Source organism: Macaca nemestrina, chromosome 1, assembly GCF_043159975.1.
Source record: "Macaca nemestrina isolate mMacNem1 chromosome 1, mMacNem.hap1, whole genome shotgun sequence".
NCBI classification, from domain to species: Eukaryota; Metazoa; Chordata; class Mammalia; order Primates; family Cercopithecidae; genus Macaca; species Macaca nemestrina.
Window position 1 is genome coordinate 207,894,734 of NC_092125.1, and position 13,557 is coordinate 207,908,290.

The following is a 13,557-nucleotide window of genomic DNA, read 5'->3' on the forward strand; positions in this document are numbered from 1 at the left end:
CCACAAAATCCTCCTCTCCTCCAGGAAGCTGCCAGGTCCCACACTTTAACCAGTCACTCTCCATTGCCCTGGGATGGAGCTGCCTGTACTTGTGTGACTTGGTCATTGGTGATCCCATCAGACAAGGGGTCCCCAGAGTGAGGACCAGTCTCCATCTTCAGACAGGGAGAGAGCAGGTAGGGCCATCTCCTTCATCAGACAGGGGCTCCCTCCCATGAGGACCAGACTTTCCTCTGCAAAGCTTAGGACCCTGAGGGCAAAGGTTGTATCTCTACAATTAAGTCAGAAATTTTTAGGGGTGCAATTCTCCCTCCCATTAGACTGGAGGCTCTTCAGGGCAGTCTGTGACTCTCCCACCAGACAAATGGGATTTTGAGGGGCAAAATCTGTCTTCCCTGTCAGACCCGGGCAAGTACCCCAAGGAGTTGGTGATCCACCAGTCAGAGACATTGATTCCAACACAAAACTTTATTGTCAACACACAGATATCTGGCCCCACTGGCCTTGCCTTTCTCTTCTTGGTGCTGGGGCCCACTGAGGCCCCCCACCACCTCTGGGCAAGAGCAGGGGGCCAGGGATCCCCATCCTTAGGTCAAATCCTGGCTGCGTTGGCCAGCACCCCCTTCTGTGCTCATCCTTGCTGCTAGAGTTCCCACTCTCATCATCCAGCATCCTTCTCTGTCCTGGCTCCTCTGGACCTGGGGCTCACAGGCACCAGCCCTGCAGGTGCTGCCACCTTCACAGCCCCTGGCCTCTGCCCAGGTGTAAGGGAGAGGATGGGCTCTGGCCAGGCTCTGCCAAGCCACACTAAGGACACAGGAAGACGCAGCAGCTGGGTGTGTGTGTGCAGGCCCCTTGGCTCCCATCCTGGCCTCTCAATGGCTGTTCTTGCGTTTTTTAAGGAGTATTTGTGAGCTAGAGTCATGAACCTGCAAACCGAGAGGTCTTCTTGTTAATCCCCCTCCCCTGATATGGCAGACTCCCTTACTCACCTCCTCCAGTCTCACCAGCTTCCTCAGTCAGGCCTCCCAGGAAGTTCTTCATAGGTCTAACTTGAGCCTACCTAGTATCCCCTCTGAGTTTGGGAGCCCAGGGTGTATCCCACGCAGATGGTGTCGGGGTAGAAAAAGAAACTAAGTACCATGGGTATGTGCCTTTTTCTCTCCAGGAGCTCTGGAGGCAGCTGGTTTTATGCACCTTAGATAGGATCCTGGGGTCCTGTGCCCACAGTATACTTACAGCCTAAGTGTCTGCCACCAGGCAGGCACTGAGCTGGCTCATGCCACACACACTAAGAAAGGGTAGGTTTGAAGGTGCTAGAGATGAAACTGGCTGGAAGGGTGGAGCCACTCCAAGAAAGAAAGTACAAAACCTAACCAGATAGGCAGTGACAGTTGGGGTAGGTGGAAATTTAAGAAGCAGACAGCCAGGCGCGGTGGCTCACGCCTGTAATCCCAGCACTTTGGGAGGCCGAGGAGGGTGGATCATGAGGTCAGGAGTTCAAGACCAGCCTGGTCAAGATGGTGAAACCCTGTCTCTACTAAAACTACAAAAATTAGCCAGGTGCCGTGGCAGGTGCCTGTAATCCCAGCTACTTGGGAGGCTGAGGCAGGAGAATAGCTTGAACCCAGGCGGCAGAGATTGCAGTGAACTGAGATCACGCCACTGCATTCCAGCCTGGGCGATGGAGTGAGATTCCATCTCAAAAAAAAAAAAAAAAAAAAAAGAAAAGAAGAAAAAAAAAAGTGGGGTGGTGGTGGTGAGGGGGACCAGATCTTGGAATAGACAGAAACTTTGACAAATGGTCCAGAGGCCCGGCTGGGCATTTGCACCTGGGTGGAGTGTCAGGGCGAGTACTGATTGGGTAGGTGAAGGAAGGCACACCTTTTCCATGTTAACGAGCGCACTGAGCAAGTCTCGGTGTTGAGACATCTGGCGGACGTCCTTGGATGAGGTAGTCTCCAATGACCCGCTCGTGGAAGACTGCCTTTGCATCACCTCTGCCTCCTGCTCCTGGTTGAAGCGGATTGCGCGCACCTCCTCCACAATCCTGGGGGTGGAGCAGTGAGTGCCTTTCAGAAGGCTGCAGGGGAGGGAAGCAGCCCTCCCACCTCTTCCCTGGCGTCACCCCCGCTTCGCTCTCCCACACAGCCCTGACAGAGACCCAGGCCGAGCTATGCCCTTGTGTGAGATGGGAGGAACTCGGAGTCTGGATTCCAGCTCCTCCACCAATAGGGTGGGGGACCTCTCTAGGGCCCAGAGTCTGCCTTCTAAAATGTTGAGGGTGTGAGGCCAAAAGACTCTGACACTCCACCCAGCCTTGACTCACATGACTTGGGGGCACCCCCAGTACCCTCCCCTACATGTTGAGTTCATCTCTGATCTCCTTGTACTGCCTCAGGTTCTCCTGTATTGCCTCAAGCACCAAGCAAAAGTTGTCACACGTGTTTTCTGAGAGGTTCGACAGGGGGCCTCCCACAAGGGGTTCCTGGGGGAAACGAGATTTCTCCGAGCGGGCGACCACACAGTGCACCAGTGGCAGCTGGTCATTCTCCTCCTCTTCCTCTGCGCCTGTCTGGGAATCGGGAGATGGAGAGGGGTCAGGACAGCTCAGGCAGGCGCACCCCCGGCACTCCTTTCCTGCTTGGCTTCAGGATGAGTCTCTTAGGATCCCAGGGTTCTAAGGCCCTCATTTCAGCTCTCACTGGTCTTAGCCTTACTGCCTTGCTGGAGGAATCCAACTTTAAATGCACATGCCCTTCCCCCACTTCTTTTTTTTTTTTTTTTTTTTTTTTGAGACGGAGTCTCGCTCTGTCGCCCAGGCTGGAGTGCAGTGGCGCGATCTCGGCTCACTGCAAGCTCCGCCTCCCGGGTTCCCGCCATTCTCCTGCCTCAGCCTCCTGAGTAGCTGGGACTACAGGCGCCCGCCACCGCGCCCGGCTAATTTTTTGTATTTTTAGTAGAGACGGGGTTTCACTGTGGTCTCGATCTCCTGACCTTGTGATCCGCCCGCCTCGGCCTCCCAAAGTGCTGGGATTACAGGCTTGAGCCACCGCGCCCGGCCTCTTCCCCCACTTCTTTAAAAGTTCTCACCCCTTGTCAAAATTTAGCCCTGACCCAGATTTCAACCCTGATAAACCCTACCCAGCAAATTTATAAAGCTCTGCCTACCCTCAAGCCCAGGCCTCCAGCACTCCACTTTTTTTAGAAGTACTCCACTCCTTTCCCCAACCTTATGGAAGTACTACCCTGAATGAATAATAAGGTAGCTAACATTTATTGAGTGCTTACTATGCACCAAGCAGTGTTCATTTACCCATGAACCCTCATAAAATAACCCTATGAGTTAAGTACTATTATTATTCCCTTTTTACAGAAGAAAAAAATTGAGGCTTAGATGGGTAAATGCCCCAAGGTCACCCAGCTGCTCAGTTTTGAGTTGCCATAGAAATCTAACATCTAGAAAATCCACACCCCTCAGAAGCCCCAGTTGGTGGGTGGGTGGGCACTCAAGATGGGGGCTGCTGCCTCCAGGCCTCCAACTTGGCTTTCTCCAGGCCCTTGATTATGCAAGCACACACATACATGCACATATGTTCAAGTCTGCTCTCATACACACCCCTTTTCCTCCCTTCTGCCCTCCCCATCCCACGCACCTCACTAAAGGTTATTCGTTGCTGTTGTCCCTGCTCTTCTGCCTTCATCATTTGCTCCAAGTTGGTGGTCACCACGATGACGAACAGGTTGATGCCAATGAAGGCACCGATGGTGATGAAGATGGTAAAGTAGATGGCACCCCCAATCTCCATTGCATATTCCCTCTTCTCTGTCCTGCAGATGGCAGGCAGGGGCCCCATCATTTCCCTGGCCCTTCGAGCCTGAGTTTCCTTATCTATGAAATGGGAAAATCATCCCAAGGCCTACTAGGACTTCTGCCTGTGTCACTGCTGTTGTGCAGATCTCATTCCCTACTCCTGTCTCAATAGCTGCTCTCTACTAAGCACCTGCTGTGCTGCCAGACAGTGGGCTGATTCTCTAACCAACCCTGCAAGGTGGGGACGTGCACATCAACACTATAATCAAATCTATTAGCTACACTCCTTTTTTTTTTTTGAGATGGAGTCTCGCTCTGTTGCCCAGGCTGGAGTGAAGTGGCGCGATCTCGGCTCACTGCAAGCTCCACCTCCCGGGTTCACGCCGTTCTCCCACCTCAGCCTCCCAGGTAGCTGGGACTATAGGTGCTTGCCACCACGCCCGGCAAATTTTTTTTTTTTTTGAGACGGAGTCTCACTCTGTCACCCAGGCTGGAGTGCAGTGGTGCGATATCAGCTCACTGCAACCTCCACCTCCCAGGTTCAAGCAATTCTCTTGCCTCAGCCTCCTGAGTAGCTGGGATTACAGGTGCCCCCCCGCCTGGCTAATTTTTGTATACTTAGTAGAGATGGGGTTCACCTTTTTGGCCAGGCTGGTCTTGAACTCCTGACCTTGTGATCCACCCGCCTCAGCCTCCCAAAGTGCTGGGATTACAGGTATGAGCCACTGCACTTTGTTTTTGTATTTTTAGTAGAGATGGGGTTTCACTGTGTTAATCAGGATGGTCTTGATCTCCTGACCTCATGATCTGCCCACCTTGGCCTCCCAAAGTGTTGGGATTACAGGCATGAGCCACCATGTCCGGCCAGCCTGATTTTTTTTTTTTTTAGACTGTCTTGCTCTATTGCCCAGGCTGGAGTGCAGTGGAGTGATCTGGGCTCACTGCAAGCTCTGCCTCCTGAATTCATGCCATTCTCCTGCCTCAGCCTCCCGAGCAGCTGGGACTACAGGTGCCCGCCACCATGCCTGGCTAATTTATGTATTTTTAGTAGAGACGAGGTTTCGCTGTGTTAGCCAGGATGGTTTCGATCTCCTGACCTCATGATCCACCCGCCTCGACCTCCCAAAGTGCTGGGATTACAGGCGTGAGCCACCGCGCCCAGCCCCAGCCAGCCTGATTTTTATCCATTATCTATGTCATAATGGAGAATGACCGTAGAAGCCCTTTATCTACTGGGCTTCTATACTCACATGTAGAAGATAAAAAGAAATCAGTTAAGGGGGGTCCCACTTTCTGGAGTAAACTGGAAACAAATAGGGCTTAGACTTAATGGAAAAGAGCTAAAGAACAGAACACAAAAATGAATGTGGGCAATGGGTTTAAGAATGAATAAAATGAGACCTGAAGTTCCCAGGAGTTCAGGCAGTTTGGTGGGCTCCAAGGTGGGCTGGGAGGTTGCTCTGTAACCTGCGGCATAACTACAGACCTGCTCCCCTATCCAAGGCCAACGACCCAGCTGGTTAGCTGAGGTTAGCTGAGGTCCCCACAAAAGTGTCGGAATGGGACTCTGAATGTATGGAGATTCAAGGGCGACAAGGCTTGAGGTACCACAAGCCCAGGTATTTCCTTTTCCTCTGTTTAAAGACCTGGGAACTCCTGCTTCCACTGGGCCATCCTCATCCCAGTCCCTGGAGCTCCCACTCTCAGGGAGAGCCCTTACACCCTACCGGCTTCCCTGCCCCATAGGTGGGTTGAGACTGGAAGTCCCACCGGCACTCACTGGAAGTCACTGTAGATGTCCACCCAGCCATCCTGGGTGATGCAGATGAAGAGGGTGTACAGAGCAACCTGTATGTTCCGGAAATGCTTGGGCACGAATGCACCAAAGAGTGTTACCCCAAACACCGAAAAAACCTGTCAGAGAGAACAGAGCCCCACCCCGACTTCACCAAAGGACCTGGAAATAGGACACGCGAATGTCATGCAAATGAACGCTGCCAAGGAAATCACAGGGATTCAGGCCCACGGGCCTCTCTGCTCGTCCAGACACCCCTCTATTCGCAATGACCCAAGGGCCCTATTCAGGGAAGGGAAACAGATGGGTGCGGGGGCAGGCACTGACCAGCATGAAGAAGAGGATGAGGACCATGATATTGGCCATGTCAGGCACCGACTGCAGGATGACGCGGATGATCCGGGCCAGGGGCTCCACCGCCATGCACACATGCACCAGACGAAGCGCCCTGTGGCAGAGCCTCTCAGGGGTGCCCCTAGGCCCTTCCCAGCCCCCTCCCTCCTCATTACCCCCACCAGCTGCCCAGAGAGGCAAAGCTGATCTCCATCTGGTCATTATCCCCCCAGCTCATTCCTGGGTTCCAGATAGGTTCCCCTTATTTCTCCAGAGCTCCCAGCTCACCTGAGAGTATAGTTGATGGAGGGGATATTGATTTCATTAATGAAGAACCGCAAGAGCAAGATAAAGACGATAATGAAGTTGAGGATGTTCCAGCCGTCCTGGGGAGTAGGCCAGTCCCAATGGGGTCTGTCAGGCCCAGCCTGTGGGGGCATCCTAGGTCTGCCCTCCCCACATCCCAAGGATGAGTGCTCAATGTCCCTCTCAGAGCAGGGCCAGTCAGCTGCCATCCACTGCTGTTACCCTGCCGCCCCCCAAACATGCCACAAAACACACGTGTACTCTCTGTCCCATACATGTGTCAATAGCCAAATGCAGTCTCAGAGACACACAGCAAAGACCCTTACAGATACACAGCTGGTCCCTAAGCTGAGTGCCCGCCTTGGCTAAAGCATGTGCAAAACAGCCTTGCCCTACAGTTAGGTAACCTGAAAACACTTGGCTGTTCCTGTCTTTGGGTGACACACACTACAATTAATAATAAAATGAAAATGGATACTAGTAAAAACATAAGGAATACTGCTTCAGTAGCCAGTTCTGAGGTGAGATAACTCTCACAGCACGAGAAAGGAAGACAGGTGGGCCGGGCACGGTGGCTCATCCCTGTAATCCCAGCACTTTGGGAGTCTGAGGCAGGTGATCACGATGTCAGGAGTTGGAGACCAGCCTGGCCAACATGGTAAAATTCCATCTCTACTAAAAAATACAAAAATTATCTGGGCGTGGTGGCACGTGCCTATAGTCCCAGCTACTCGGGAGGCTGAGGCAGGAGAGTTGCTTTAACCTGGGAGGCAGAGGTTGCAGCAAGCCAAGATCGCGCCACTGCATTCCAGCCTAGGTGACAGGGCGATAATCGAAAAAAGAGAAAGAAAGAGAGAGAGAGAGAGAGACAGAAAGAAAGAGAGACAGAAAGAAAGAAGGAAGGAAAGAAAGAAAGAAAGAAAGAAAGAAAGAAAGAAAGAAAGAAAGAAAGAAAGAAAGAAAGAAAGAAAGAAAGAGAGAGAGAGAGAAAGAAAGAAAGAGAAAGAAAGAGAGAGAGGAGGGAGGAAGGGAAGGAAGGAAGAAAGAGAGAGAGAGAGAGAAAGGAAGGAAGGAAGGAAGGAAGGAAGGAAGGAAGGAAGGAAGGAAGGAAGGAAGGAAGGAAGGAGAGGCACAGTTTGCAAGCCCTTTGTCCAATAAGGCACTTACACAGGAATGAGGTGGGGAGGAGGAGGAAACTCACAGGTATGAAAAATCTGAACAAGGATCACACTTCTAGAAATCTGATCCGCAGATACTCTGGTTGAGGTACAAAATGACAATTTGTATAAGGTTGAGAATAACCAACATGCCAGGTGCAGTGGTGCAAGTCTGTAATTCCAGCACCTTGGGAGACTGAGGCAGGAGGATTGCTTGAGCTCAGGAGTTCCAGACAGCCTGGACAACATGGTGAAACCCTGTCTCTACAAAAAAATATAAAAATTAGCCGGGCGCGGTGGCTCACGCCTGTAATCCCAGCACTTTGGGAGGCCAAGGTGGGCGGATCACGAGGTCAGGAGATCGAGACCATCCTGGCTAACACGGTGAAACCCCGTCTCTACTAAAAATACAAAAAAATTAGCCAGGTGTGGTGGTGCGTGCCTGCAGTCCCAGCTACTCAGAGGCTGAGGCAGGAGAATGGCCTGAACCTAGGAGGCGGAGCTTGCAGTGAGCCAAGATGGTGCCACTGCACTCCAGCCTGGGAGACAAAGCGAGACTCCGTCTCAAAAAAAAAAAAAAAAATATATATATATATAAAAATTAGCCAGGGGTGTTGGCATGTGCCCATGTAGTCCCAGCTACTTGCAGGGCTGAGGTGGGAGGATCACTTAAGCCCAAGAGGTTGAGGCTGCAGTGAGCCTAAATAGTGTCATTGTACTCCAGCCTGGGCAACAAGAGTGAGACTCTGTCTCAAAAAAAAAAAAAAAAAAGGTAAAGAAAACCAATGTGTCCAATGATCAGAAGAGACTGATTGGGTAAATGATGGCCCGTTAAATTCCATTAAATCAATAGAATACTATGTAGCTACAAAAAAGAAAAATGAGGCCAGGTATGGTGACCTTTGCCTGTAATCCTGGTGCTCTGAGAGGCTGGTGGAAGAGGATCGCTTGAGGCCAAGAGTTTGAGACCAGCCTGGAAAACATAGCAAGACCTCATCTCTACAGAAAAAAAAAAAAAAAAAAAAAAAGAAAGAAAGAAAAATGAGAAAGATCTCTATGTACTGATGTAGAAAGATTGTCAGGATCCATTCAGTGACAAAAGTAAAGTGCAGAATAATGTTTATGCTATGTTACTGTTAGGAAAGGGAAGATTGAGAGTATATACATACTTGCTGATTATTGTAAAAATAAATACTGGGAGGATGCTATAGTTTGAATGCTTATCCCCTCCAAATCTCATGTTGAAATCTGATGTTCAGTGTTAGAGGTGGGACCTAATGGGAGGTGGTTGGGTCATGAATGGCTTGGTGCCATCCTGAAGGTAATGAGTGAGTTCCCTCAAGAGCTGCTTGTTAAAAAGAGGCTGGCATGGGCCAGGTGTGGTGGCTTATGCCTATAATCCCAGTACTTTGGGAGGCCGAGGAGGGTGGATCACAAGGTCAGGAGATTGAGACCATCCTGACTAACACGGTGAAACCCCATCTCTACTAAAAATACAAAAAATTAGCCAGGCATGGTGGTGGGCGCCTGTAGTTCCAGCTACTTGGGAGGCTGAGGCAGGAGAATGGTGTGAACCCGGGGAGGTGGGGCTTGCAGTGAACTGAGATCGCGTCACTGCACTCCAGCCTGGGTGACAGAGCAAGACTCTGTCTCAAAAAAAAAAAAAAAAAAAGAGCCCAGCATCTCCCCTCACTCTCTCTTTTGTTTCCTCTCTCACCATGTGATCTGCACATGCTTCACCTTCTGTCATGAGTGGAAGCAGCCTGAAGCCCTCACCAGAAGCAGATGTTGGCACCATGCTTCTCACACAGCCTGCAGAACTGAGAGTCAAATACAACTCCTTTCTTTATAAGTTATTCAACCTTGGGTATTCCTTTATAGCAACACTAAATGGACGAAGACAATAAAAAAGAGACTACAAATATAAAAACAATACCTAGAAATGATAGTGGTGGGAGAAAGGGGATGAGGGGACAAGAGAGAAGCAATAATTCTATGTGTACCTTTCAATATAGTTTTTACCAGCATGTATCTGCATTAAATATTCAAAAAGAAAACTTTTTTTGGAAAGAGAATCTCACTCTGTCGCCCAGACTGGAGTGCAGTGGCGCAATCTCAGCTCATTGCAACCTCCGCCTCCCGGGATCAAGCGGTTCTCCTGCCTCGGCCTCTAAGTAGCTGGGATTACAGGCGCCCGCCACAATGCCCAGCTAGTTTTTGTATTTTTAGTACAGACGAGGTTTCACCATGTTGGCCAGTCTGTCTCAAACTCCTAGCCTCAAGTGATCTTCTTACCTCGGCCTCCCAAAGTGTTGGGATTACAGGCATGAGCTACTGCAGCCAACAAGAAAACTATATTTAATGGGAAAAAAAAGTTCTTAAATGTATTGGGGACCCAATAAGCACAAGTCCTGCTGGCCTCTCGTACTGAGTCTGCACCTTCACATGCACAAGGAGATACAAGCCTGCCTGTCTGCAGATCCACCCGTAGATCCATTCAGTATGTAGCTCCTGTTGTGTGCCATACCCAGATCAGTTCCTGAGAATATAGGATGCCTGCCCTGTTGGGCTCACAGACTATTCTGAGGGAGATGGATAAACAGCAAATTTTAACTCCATGAAAAAAAAAATAGTAATAATAAGTGCATAGCATCATGGAGACACAAAGTAGCGCCTAACCTATCCTGGGAGAGACAGGAAGACATCCTGGAAGAGAAGACATCTGAACGAGTCTGTAAGTAGGAGTAAAGCAAGTGAATAGGGAAAATCAGATTTTGTAACATGTGAAAATTACATGAAATTCCAATTTGGGTGTCCATGAACACAGCCATACCCACTTCATTTATGTGCGGTCCATGGTTGCTTTTGTGCTGCCATGGGAGAGGTGAGTCATTGTAACAGAGACTGTACAGCTGTGAAGCTTAAAATCTTTTTTTATCCGGCCCATTACAGAAAAAATGTGCTGATCCCTGCTGACCTCTGTAAATTAAGGTAGATCCTCTCAGCCCCATTTCTCAGATAAGGAAGTCAGGTTTGTCCAAGACTACAGAGCTGGGGAAAGCTGGAGCAGGGATTGGAATTGGAGCCCAGGCAGGCTGCACTTCTAGTACCAGTTACTTTCTGCCACATCATACACATCTCAGAACTAACACACTCTGTTTATACACATACTCACACCCTCAGTTTGTAGGGCCAGGAGTACAGGGGCAGACTGGGTGGTGTATAGTCCCCAGGGAAGAGTATGGGCAAAGGGCTCTAGATCTCACCTTCCAGAAAATCCAGAAGCCATTGAGCCAGCCGAGGAGAACCTCACACATAAGGATGGTCAGCACAATGTCATCTATGGTAGAGAAGAACTCATAGTGTTTCTACATGGAAGACAGAGAAAAAAGAGGGGCAGAGAGGTCAGTGGAGCAGGGCCTGGGCAAGCCGGCAGGGAGAGGATGTATGTAAGGGAGGGAAGGCCCGTATCACTACTGCTCTTGGTCCTCAGCATCTTTGTCACTTCCTTTAAAACACACTTTGCGTGTGTGTGCCAGGCACTGTGCTGGGACTATCACATATCACTTCATGTTACCATGACTGTTGTCCTGCAAAGTAGGTTTTATTCCCATCTTACAGAAGTGGAATCAGAGTGGTGCCTGTGTGTGCACAGCTAGTTGATAAAGATGGTTGTCTGACTACGGACTTTTGTCCCTAACTTCTAGAATAGGGATATTTTGGAGAGGGAAGTAGGAGAGGCAGAACAGCCTCCAGGATTGGGAGGAAAAGACCTGGCCCCTGAGGGTAGAGAACACCAAGCTCCATCTGTCCTAACCTCTCCTGCTATTCCAGCTCTCCAAATACTCCAAGTTAGGCCTAACCAAACTCCTGGGTATCCTGCCACTCCTGGGTCCAGGACGGGCACCCTGGATGGATGAATGGGTAGATGGGTGACTGGGGTCTGCCCAGAGCCCAATTCACTTTCTCTCAATCTCGAAACTCCTCCTTCAGCTTCCTTATGGCTGCAACCCCACTAACAGCCCCCATAGTGCCCGACTCCACCTAGCAGTCCCAAGTCACCATGTCTCCTCTCTTTCTTTTCTTTCTTTCTTTCTTTTTTTTTTTTTGGTGACATCTCAGCTCACTGCAAACTCCGCCTCCTGGGTTCAAGTGATTCTCCTGCCTCAGCCTCTCAAGTAGCTGGGATTATAGGCACCCACTGCAATGCCCAGCTAAGTTTTGTATTTTTAATAGAGACGGGGTTTCACCATGTTGGCCAGGCTGGCTGGTCTTGAACTCCTGACCTCAGGTGATCCACCCACTTCAGCCTGCCAAAGTGTTGGGATTACAGGTGTGAAGCACTGCGCCTGGCTCAAAAAAAGTTTTTAATTAGCCAGGCGTGGTATCTCGTGCCTGTAGTCCTAGCTACTTGCAAGGCTGAGGGAGGAGGATCACTTGAGTCCAGGAGTTCAAGGCTGCATTGAGCCAAGATGGTGCCACTGCACACCAGCCTGGGTGACAGAGTGAGATCTTGTCTCTAAAAAAAAAAAAAAGAAAAGAAATTAAAACATCAAGGATAAGTCACGCTGAACTTCAAGTTGGACACAGAGAAGTCTCTCATATGCTGTTTTTCCCCAAAACAGTCTCCCCACCTCTCTTTGCCTGGCCAACTCCTACATGCTCTTTTTTTCTGTTTCTTTGTTGTAGTGACTGAGATCACATCCTACTTTTTACTCTCAACTCCAGTGTCACTTTCTCCAGGAAGCCAGCTCGGATCCCCCAGATTAGGTTTGAGTGCCTTCGTTGAGCCTCCATGTACTCTGGGTGCTACTTGGGCACTTGTAATGACAGTTTCTATGTGTCTGAGACAGGACCCAGTTGTGCTTATTATCCCTGGGACCCTGGCAGTCTGCACAGTCAGTACCTGGCACTGAGTGATTGTCCTTTAGTAAGTGCTGGTTAGAATTGGATACCCCTTCTCCACAAGGCACCCATTTGCCTCCCTCTCCTCACACCATTCTTCTCCTGTCCTTCCTGTACAAATCCAATGCATTCCTCAAAGCCAGGCTGCAGAGCCCTCTCCACCATGAAGTATTCCTTGATCTCCAGATTCCTAGAAGGTCAGAGCTGACAGACCCTTGAAGAGCACCCAATCCAACCATCATAGACAGATAAGGAGCCTGAGGCTGGGAGAGTTCTTGCCCCAGGGCCCCCATTAGGGTTAGTGGGGCAGAGGTCATGCTGGCGTCCCACCTGGTCCAGGTAGGAGTTGGTGCGGAGAGCGATGGTGATGGCGTTGATCACCAGCAGCAGGGCCAGCAACAGTTGGAAGGCGGGGTGTCGGAGCAGCTGCTTGATGTACATGCGAGTGATGTACTCCTGCATGTCCCAGGTGTCCTGGAAGAGGGCAGGACCTTCCTTCAGGCAGGTGTCACCACAGGAAGCCTCTGCCTGGAGGTTTGCTCTTAGAGAATGGGGGTCCCTGGGGCCCACTCTAGAGGGGGAAAGTCACCTGAGAGTGGATCATGGAATGGAGACATCAGTGTAGAGGTCACTATCTAAATGGCCACTAAAAGTGGGTTACTATTGGGGCATTTTTGTGGAAGTCATTGCCAGAGAATCTCTTTGGGCTCTCTGATAGTGAAGACGATCGTTATATAAGGGTTCCTATGGGGGACACTGCCAGAGAGTTACTAACATATCAAGGGCAGTCACTCAGGCATCAGTGCTAGAGAGGGTCCTCTGGGGGTGTTTAGATGGGAGAGGGGCCAGAGTTACCACGAGGGTCTGCTGCCCATGAGCACAGCTGCAGGAGGGGCCACTGTGGGGCGGGAGCTATCCTTACCGCTTTGTTCATGATGTCCCGGCGGTTGATGAGCACCTGCTCCTCTGGCCGACCGTAGGACTCGTGAATGGTACCCTGCAGGGGAGAGGGGCGGCCCCTCAGTGCAGCTACTCCCCTTCCAAACCCCATACGGTCCTCCTGAGTCCCGCCCCCAACCACGAGGCCTGTGTAGGAGGTCCACTGCTGCCACCAGGCCTTTTCATTATCCTTCATGGTTGCTCAGTCTCTTCTTTCTCCTCAAAGAATCCTCACTCCAAGTGGTCTCACTCCCCCTTGTGGTTATATCACAGAGGCCTCTGTGACCTCCAGCCTTCTGCATTCTACT

At 50.4% G+C, this 13,557-nt stretch overlaps 1 protein-coding gene across 1 annotated transcript; it reads right to left on the reverse strand.

Annotated features, from left to right (window-relative positions):
- Positions 1-453: 453 nt before the first annotated feature.
- Positions 454-13,521, reverse strand: LOC105494494 (cation channel sperm associated 4). Its single transcript, XM_011762951.3, has 10 exons — positions 13,233-13,521; positions 12,641-12,784; positions 10,672-10,773; positions 6,231-6,328; positions 5,937-6,057; positions 5,595-5,728; positions 3,657-3,831; positions 2,364-2,575; positions 1,885-2,050; positions 454-929 (listed from the first exon to the last, which is right to left on the reverse strand). The coding sequence occupies exons 1-10, from the start codon at positions 13,443-13,445 to the stop codon at positions 876-878; spliced, it is 1,419 nt and encodes a 472-aa protein (XP_011761253.1). The 5' UTR covers positions 13,446-13,521; the 3' UTR covers positions 454-875.
- Positions 13,522-13,557: the final 36 nt, after the last annotated feature.

What these genes read in the sequence shown, in the direction of transcription:
- LOC105494494 (XM_011762951.3), bottom strand. Translation starts at nt 13,445, where the DNA reads ATGAAGGATAATGAAAAGGCCTGGTGGCAGCAGTGGACCTCCTACACA. An exon ending in GGGACATCATGAACAAAGCG is followed by an intron (nt 12,785 to 13,232) that starts GTAAGGATAGCT and finishes GCCCTCTTCCAG; the next exon opens with GACACCTGGGACATGCAGGA. An exon ending in CGCTCGTTAACATGGAAAAG is followed by an intron (nt 930 to 1,884) that starts GTGTGCCTTCCT and finishes CTCGGTTTGCAG; the next exon opens with GTTCATGACTCTAGCTCACA.